The 9334-nt window shown below is 44.6% G+C and overlaps 1 protein-coding gene across 1 annotated transcript; it reads right to left on the bottom strand.

The window, feature by feature from the left end:
* Window positions 1-5804: 5804 nt before the first annotated feature.
* On the bottom strand, window positions 5805-7090 carry LOC125511690 (salt tolerance receptor-like cytoplasmic kinase 1). Its single transcript, XM_048677130.1, has one exon. The coding sequence runs from the start codon at window positions 7011-7013 to the stop codon at window positions 5958-5960; it is 1056 nt and encodes a 351-aa protein (XP_048533087.1). The 5' UTR covers window positions 7014-7090; the 3' UTR covers window positions 5805-5957.
* Window positions 7091-9334: the final 2244 nt, after the last annotated feature.

Genomic DNA, 9334 nt, shown 5'->3' with positions numbered 1-9334 from the left:
GTACGTGAACCGCCAGCTGCACACGTATGTATTCAAGTATTGTGCTAGTATGTACCTACCACATGTGGATGTAGGGACGTAAGAGCTAGCGATGTGCATGATGGAGTTTTTCCTCTTTTGTTCTTGTTGTGTGTCTGCGCACAAGTGGCCGATATCACGGCATGTCCGTCACAGCAAATTAAGCTTCCTGCCACTGATTTTCGTCATTAAAAACAACGAGCTTTCTGTCATTTTTCATCAAAGAAACCGCCAGCGTCCAACCATTTTCGGTTAGGTTTTGTATAAGAAGTTTAACTGTATGATTCAAGAAAAAAAAGTTTATGTGTAGCATGTGTATTTTACTTTGCATGGACCCAATCTTTTATTAAAAATGATCCCACTGACCACTACGCTGGCTACATTAGGTACAAGATCTCATCATTTGGATTAAAAGGTACAAGATCTCATCATCACCTCAGAGATTAATTAAAAGAAGCATAAAAAGGAAGGCCTAATAATTTTGCTCAAGGCAAGTCTCCCAGTATACGCTCTCACCCTTATTAGCGCTTTGAACCTATTTGTAATATTGTCCAATCAATGACCAAAAATATTGGCAATGCTTGAGGGTGGATACAGATTTGACGCTATTTGGATGAGTGGCTATGAAGAACATGCAAAATTGTATTGAAAAAAAAAGGTATTTCATTGTCTCGTCATCAGTAAAAAAAAACAACACTTCTTACTCCCTAGCCAGTTTCATCGTGTGTGGTTGTCTTTGGCTATGCGACATTGATAGAGAGCTTACATCTATCATCCTGGTTGTGTGAGGAGGTTTTTTCTTTGGTTGCTTTAGCTATCTAGAAACGATACTGTGTTTGACAAAAGGAAATCTTGCTCTCCGACGTGAGTTATCTACCGGTGTACGCAATTGATCTGCCCATTAGCGGTCGGACCATAGGGACTTAGTTATGGGATATGTTTGCATACAGAGTGGATGGTCAGTGATGATTTTACCTACCCGGTACGAATGTTTTTTTTTCGTGAATACACAAAAGCTTGCGTATCATTTCGTTGATAGAAGAAATAGAAGAAGTACAGTGAATGGTACAACACATGACACGAACGCAAACAGGCGTGAACATGGTGCCCGGAACAGAGAAACAAGGGGACAGTGAAGAATGTCGGTATAGTATATGGAGAGGACAGTGAAGAATGTTTTCACCCAGTACAAATGTCGGTATAGTATACGGACCGGACGTTCATGGATTTTTTTTTACCCATTACAAATGTCGGCGTAGTCTACAAATCATTCCCCCTCGGCCTTAGGCTACCTGTATGTCACCTATCTAGTCTTTTTGTAAATAATTGTTATTTTGAGTTGTGTGGGTGCTAGTTTTGTAGAGGTTGGATGTGAACTCTTTGCGCTTGTATCAAGTGATGTGTTCATCTTAAGGTCTTCTATGAGAGTTTCAGAATTTATTTATTTTCTCTCTTCTCCAACACATTAATATTTTAAGAGCATCTACAGCCGGTCATAGCAAATATGACCACTTAAACGCCCAAGGACGCACTCGGTTAGTGACCGGGTGTGTCCGTTTTGAGCCCCTATTCGTGTAACCACACTCCTTATTTTCTTCCTCATTTATATGTCCGGTCACTTGCATGTGATTTGTGAAGATGAAGAGAGAAAAAGAAAAGAATGAATAAAAAAAGAAAATGTGGTCCGGGTGGGGCCGTGTCCTACGTAGCGGATTGACCGGGCGCATCCGGACGCGTCCACGAGCCCTCATATCCTCCCTATCTTTCAGATGGATGTGAGGGTTCGCGGACAGTGCAGACATATAGGGATGATATGAGGGGTCCGGTTGGGTCGTGTGTTTCCTTCTCTCTCCTGTCTGGTCACTCACCGGGACGTATGAGAGATGATTTGAGGCGCCCGGTCAATGACCCTGTGTGTCCGTTCGCGCAGCCACACTCCTCATTTTCTTCCTCATATGTCCGGTCACTTGCATGTGATTGATGGAGATGAAGAAAGAAAAAAGAAAAAATGAATAAAGAAAGAGAAAATGTGGTCTGGGGTGGGGCAGTGTCCTACTTAGCGGACTGACCGGGCGCATCCACGAGCCTTCATATCCTCCCTATATTTCAGATGGATGTGAGGGTTCGCAGACAACGCGGATATACAGGGATGATATGAGGCGACCGATTGGGTCATGGGTTTCCTTCTCTCTCCTGACTCATCACTGACCGGGACGTGGACGTATGAGAGATGGTTTGAGACGCCCAGCTGAAGATGCTCTAACTCTATCAAATTTCTATATGATTATATAACCCTCCATAGCCGCCCACGTCATTCGAAACCATTTTGCAATAGTCCAAGATAGAAAAGCTCTAGAGTTACTAGAGTGACGGTTAAGATCAGCATGGCTGGTTTTGGAAATAATCATGAGCCAAATCTCAAACCAGCAAGTACTAATTAAAAACAAAATAATCACATTCCCTTATTTCTTATAGTAGAAAAAGAGGGGGCTGAACTTGCCTGACACAAGAAACAAATAAATATACTAGTCGCTTTGTAAACAAATATAAAACGTCTTAGAGACTTGATGATAGGGAGGTGTGCAATAAGGCAGTTACGCTAGCTGAAGCAGCGGAATCATCCCCCATGGAAATGCAAACCGATCCCCAGTGTAAATAGTTGGCAGGATCCCTGGTGCAAACAATCAATTCTGGTGTTCGGGGTGGATCTGCTGTTGGTTCTGTTGTGAACAATATCAAGCAAGCGGCCCTCAATGAGTCCTAGATATAACTTGGTATGACCATTACGACCGCTCCATCTTATTTCCTCAATCAGACCTACTCCCTCCCTCCGTTCCAAAATAGATGACTCAATTTTATATTAACTTTGTATTAAAATTAATACAAAGTTGAGTCATCTATTTTAAAAAGAGTCAATTACAACGGTGGTGCTTAAACTTGGCACAAACGGTCATTTTGGTACTAGAACTTGTGGCATACATTGAACTGGTGCAAAAACTTGTCTCAGACATGCAAGTACAGTGCAAATCACGTTTGGATACGAAACGATACTGACTTGGCATGGGGCTTCACTGTCGGTGATTGGAAGGCTGAGAGGAGGGCGTGTGGCCTGTGTTTTTTTTTTTTTTGGCTAAACACAACTTGAATTGGCAATTTTTTTCACCTCTATGAGAGATGGGTCCCATATGTTAGTGCACTGTGAAAATTAACGATAAATAAAGCTCACGTGTCTCGAACCCTTGACCCTGCCTTGCACACAGAAGGATGTAGGCACTACACCTTCTAGTATTCACGTCACAAAATGGATAATTAGTGTAGCAGAACAAAGATGCTCGTGGAGCTGAAATGGACTGTGATCAATGCCGCCCATTTGCACCTGTTCTTTTCTAGAAATTTGTTAAAGGTATGTAACTTCTAATCTCAGTAATGAAAATAACATTTAATTATTTGCATGGTATAAATCTTATACATACAAACTTAATAACTTACCTTTCATAATTGTTCACATGTTATTTTAAAATAAGATTTATGAATTAAAAAAATGTTTGTCTAATTAATAACAATACAAATATTCTTAAAGTTACAATTCCGAAATATTATTTTAATTACAAACAATTCTGTAATTACACACACATGTTTATATTTCAATGTTTGTATAAATAAATGTTCATAATTTAAAATTTAAAAATTCATATGAATATTCATTAGTGGCCAATATTTCAATCATATTTTTCTGAATATAAATCTGGAGTGAAAATTATATCGCACAAATGTTTGTTCATCATTTTGTATGATTTAAATATAAGCTACAAGTGTATAAATTGTTTGTATCCATTTAATAAACATTTAAATCTCCGTATTTACCAAACATTTTTATATAATACCCACTCTGTAAAGAAATATAAGAGCGTTTGGATATTTCTTTACGAAAGGAGTACATGGGTGTATATTCAAATAATTTTATTTACTAATCATTGTTTGTATATAATATTTATAACACACGAATATTTGAACATTGTTTTCATTACTTACGTTTTACATATGTATTAAAACTAGTGCGTGCAAAATGGGCCGCGCTATTTGCGGCTCATATAAGTCCCACATGCGTTCTCCTGATGGTTGCTAAAAAATATATGCGTCCTCCTTACATTAAAAACTACTATTATCTGAATTTGGCATTACAATGTGAGTGTTGGACTGGCTAGGATGGTTAGCTATCCAGCAGTTGGTCTTGGGTTCAAGCCCAGTGGACGTTTGTTTCATTTTTATTTTCACGTACTGACAGGTGGGCCTCATGTGTCATAGAGTCAAAATGAAATAGCATCTGCTGCGTGTTAATAAGGGTTTTTTTGTGAGAAATAAAAAAAGTTGAGGGGTTTTTGCAAACAAAAAGGCCCCATGTCACGCTGGCGTGCCAAGTCAGCGTCAATTTCGTATTCAAATGCGATTAGTATTGTATTTGCACGTCCGAGTAAAGTTTTTGCACCAGTTTAATGTATGCCGCAAGTTCTAACGCCAAAATGACCGTTTGTGCCAAGTATAAACACCATCAGTGTAATTGACTCTTTTAAAAACGAAGGGAGTAGATATAAGTCAGTATATTATTGGATCGTCTCGTTCCTTCTTTCGTTCTTTCTAGCAGCAGCAGCAGCCGCCGCCACAGGGCGGTGGTTGAGGCGTGCGTATCTAGATTCTAGCAGCAGCCATCCCGAGCTTTCTCCTTTCTTTCTTTCTTTCTTTCTTTCTTTCTTTTTTTCTCATAATCGCCACGACTAATGCGGTCCTCGTATACACCCGCACCCTCTGCGCAAAGTATGACACAAACGTACGTACAATACATCCTTTAAAAAAAACGTACGTACAATACATGATTCAGGACGCAACGGGCACCGGGCACCGGGATACATGTAGGTAGGTAGGTCGGAGACATCATCAATGTATCCCTCCCGACGTACGCGCGTCGCGACGGGGCCGGGATACAGCTCGTGCGCGGACAAAACTCACCATTGGATTGGGTGGACAGCGATCCATGGCTAGCTCGGCCACCACGGTCTCGCGCCGGCGGTGCGTACCAACAAAACGGTGCTATCTGCTCCTATATATGCTACGCATGCATGCATGCAGTGGCAGGGTATGTCCGTGTGTATGGGGTGGTTGTTTGGCGGTGCCATCACGACCGGGACGCCCCACCGGTGCCCGTGCAGCCCGTACCGGCGCCGAGAGCTACGTATATACATATATTGGTGGCCTCTGCCCACATGCATGAATCTCCAGCCGCACACGTATATATGCACGTATTCTGCTAGTATGTACGTACGTACTGGAGTACATGTGAATGTAGAGACGCAAGAGCATCTACAGCTAGCCACCTCAAACCAGTCTTAAATGCTCACAGGACAGCTCGGTTAGAAAAAACAAACCCAGACACCGGTTGCGGGGTTCACCATGGAGGGAGCCATGGCAGAGTTCGCTCTCGCACAAGCGGCAGAGATGTCGGAGCAGACGGCCATTCCGGAGTCCATCCAGTATGAAGCGTACCTTGAGTCCAACCGGCGCTTCCTCTAGGAAAAACATGCGGAGACAAGATGTTTTATTAAAAACGATCCCACTGACCACTACGCTGGCTACATTATATAGGTACAAGATCTCATTGTTTCGACTAAAAGGTACTACGAGATCTCTCATCATCACCTCAGAGATTAATTAAAAAAACAGAAAGAAAGCGAGCTGCACAGAAATTTATAATCCTATATGAGAGCCTAATAATTTTGGTCAAGGCAAGTCTCTGTCCAAACCAACCATTCTTATTTGATTTCTTGTCCTCACCAAACCCAATTGCTTCGCTTTGCGGGTGGGAGGATTCGATCCACGACACAGCATCTATGCCATCCTACGCTCACGATGCTCGCCACGTCGGATCACTGCCCCGGAGGCGCGACTCACGGCTTGGTTATGCCGTCCGATCTTCTCCCGGCGGCTGAGATCTGCTCCAGGGTCCGGACCACCTCGGCCATGGACGGCCGGAGTGCCGGGTTGTCCCCGACGCACGCCGCCGCCAGCGTCGCCACGGTCGCCGCCTCGGCCGCGTCGTACCGGCACCCAAGCCTCTGGTCGACGAGCTTATGCACTTGGTCGCACGAGCACGAGCCGGCTTTGATCATGGGCGCCACGGTGGACGTAAGGAGACGGCCGTCGCTGAAGGGCTGCGTGCCGGTGAGCAGCTCGAGCAGCAGCACGCCGAGGCTGTACACGTCGCTCTTCTTGGTGAGCACGCCGGAGCGGAGGTAGTGCGGGTCCACGTAGCCGGGCGAGCCCTGCACGGCGCGCGGCGTCCGGACGGCCGCGGAGGCCGAGAACCCGGCGCGCGCGGAGCCGAAGTCGCAGAGGCGGGCGCCCATGGCCGCGTCCAGCAGCACGTTGGAGGCCTTGACGTCGCCGTGCACCACCTGCGGCTCGCACCGGTCGTGGAGGTATTCGAGCGCGCGGGCCACCTGCAGCGCCACGGCCGCGCGCCGCGCCCACGGCATCGTTGGTGCGGGAGCGGCCTGGTTTCCATCGCCGTCGAGGCCGTGGAGGTGGTCGTGCAGGCTGCCGTTGGGCGCGAACTCGAGGACGAGCACGCCCTCGTCGCGCTGGTCGCAGAAGGCGAGGAGGCGGACGATGTGCGGGTGGCGGACGCGGAGCAGCGCGTCCAGCTCCTGCCGGAAGGCACGGCGGAGGCGCTCGCTGCTGCGGTGCACCTTGACGGCGGCGAGCTGGGAGGAGCCGGAGCCGGCGAGGCGCGCGAGGTAGACAGTGCTGAAGCCGCCCTCGCCGACGACGGCCGACGTGAAGCCCGCCGTCATGGCCTCCACCTGCGCCCACGACAGCTGCCTGGCGCCGACCTTGCCGCCGGGCTGCTGCTGCTGGTCATCGACGGCGGCGCCTCGGGTGGCGACGACGCCGGTCCCGCAGGCGCAGCAGAGGAGCGGGAACTTGTGCCTGTGCAGCAGCATCTCCGGCGTCCCTCCCGGCGTGCAGTGGGACTTTGGTGGAAGAGGAGGAGCAGAGGCTTGTTTGGGAGAGACGTGGCCGTCGTGGGTATATATAGGTGGTTGGGTGGAGCAGTGGCCTGGCCGGGAGGGAAGAAAACAGAGGCGACTCTTTGGGGAGTGGCAACTGAGTAATAAACCTTTCATTGATTCATTCCTTGCATACTCCAAAAACCACTTTGACCCAAGAGCTAGCATGCAGATATAATTGTGTGAACCTAGCCAGTCTATATCTAAAATTTCGATACTTCGGCATTTAATTTTAGAGATTGTGAATGTTCACTGGAACTAGTATGGCAACGAACATTTTCTATGACAACTCTAGGTTAGCGTGAGATGGCAATTCCTCTCTTTTTTTAGGCGCAAATCCTTTCTTTTACATATGTCGCCATGTATTTCTAAAGAAATTGCCGCCCTCCTCCCACGACGTAAATTGCCATATAAAACGTTTTTAATTGTCACCCCCTCCCAACGAACATTCCCTAGATACGAGGGTCCTAGTTTAAAGATACATTTAAGAATCTATATTAAATGAGAGACCTTTTAAATACTCCCTCCGTAATCAAATATATGTCCTTTTAGATATTTCAACAAGTGACTATATATGAAGCAAAATGAGTGAATCTATACTCTAAAATATGTCTACATACATCTGTATGTTGTAGTCCATTTGAAATGTATAAAAAGACTTATATTTCGGAACGGAGGGAGTACTCAACATTATAAGATACAAATCATTTAGACGAGTTATATCTAAACATTTTTTAATGCATATGATAAAATTTAGGATACTCCAGTATCTATGAGTTGGAATTGTCTATGCATTATATATCTTTGCATTAAATATGTGTGTATACTCCCTCCTTTCCTAAATATAAGTCTTTTTAGACATTTCAAATGGACTACAACATACGAATGTATGTAGACATATTTTAGAGTGTAGATTCACTCATTTTGCTCCGTATGTAGTTACTTGATGGAATCTCTAGAAAGGCTTATATTTGGGAACTGGGAGTACATATCTTCAGTGTTGTATTTAAGAACTCTCATTTAATGTGTTTACTGGGAGTAAAGGATGAGTTCTCTAAGAAAGATTTGTACACTAATGTTGGAGATAGTCATGTGAGTAAAATCGAGGGGAGGAAACGAGAAAGCAGTGGCGAGCCCTGATGACGTGTGGCTGTGTATGTAGAAGATAGAGATGATCTCTCCTTTGGGGAATAACGACAAACATAATCTCTCACTGATTTATTCATTACATATCAGTCATGCAAATACATTGCATATCCCCTAATCTAGGTAACTGTCTAAAACCTTGAATAGTTCAGTATCGCATAAAAAGATCCATTAGGGCAAGTATAATAGGAGTTAAGTCTGTTTACATGGCAATTGTACCTATGTGGATATGTGGATATGTGGAAGACAAATACAAGAAATGAAAGGAATGAAATCTGCAAGAGCTAACATCGACCCCTACTCAAAGAAAAAATGAATAAATGAGGGAGTACTCGACATTATAAGTCTTTAGAGTGTAGATTCAGTCATTTTACGCAGTATGCAGTCACTTGTTGGAATCTCTAGAAAGACATATTTTGGGCTCTTTTTTGTTAGTTGACTAATCCATGCAGAAAGACATATTTTGGGCTCTTTTTTGTTAGTTGACCAGTCCATGCATGCATGCGGTCTTGGCTCTTCTTCCTGAATCTTCGATATATTCCAAGGAAATGCGCCAAAACCAACCCATGCAAACAGCACATCCTTCATAGCTACCACACACAGTATAAACTAGCTTGCCCATTGTCATACAGTGCCAAAAGTTCGGCACGGCCGATAGGTATCTTCACTGATCCGATCGAAGCCGGGACCTCTTTCAGGTGAGGACTAAGCCGACAGTAGAAAGGACGGTTGTCGAACCTGCCAGGGCATCTGATCCAATTTATACCTACTCCTGCTAAGTCATATCGTTATCGGCAACAGCTTACGTTATCGTCGGCCTGGTTTAACTCTATCCAGCTACTCGAAATAAACATGCATGCAAGGGAATATATTCTCCTACATTTTTTGCGGGAAATTTTTTTAGTAGTAATATTTGAAGACGAAGAATAGAAATATTATGTCTGACTGGCTTGGATCGGCATGTTCGATCTACAGGTTTGCACAACCGCTGTAGCAAAGGAGTTGACATTCGGTGGTATTGGGGTGTAAAGTATACTTGCCTGGCTGCATGCTGCTCAAACAGAGCCTTCATGAATTAAAAATCCGATTCAAACATTCAAAGAAAAGAA

Source organism: Triticum urartu, chromosome 5 (assembly GCF_003073215.2).
Source record: "Triticum urartu cultivar G1812 chromosome 5, Tu2.1, whole genome shotgun sequence".
NCBI lineage: Eukaryota > Viridiplantae > Streptophyta > Magnoliopsida > Poales > Poaceae > Triticum > Triticum urartu.
This window is presented reverse-complemented; position numbering and strand designations above follow the sequence as displayed.

Coding starts and splice junctions, on each gene's coding strand:
- LOC125511690 (XM_048677130.1), bottom strand. CDS start 7,013: ATGCTGCTGCACAGGCACAAGTTCCCGCTCCTCTGCTGCGCCTGCGGG.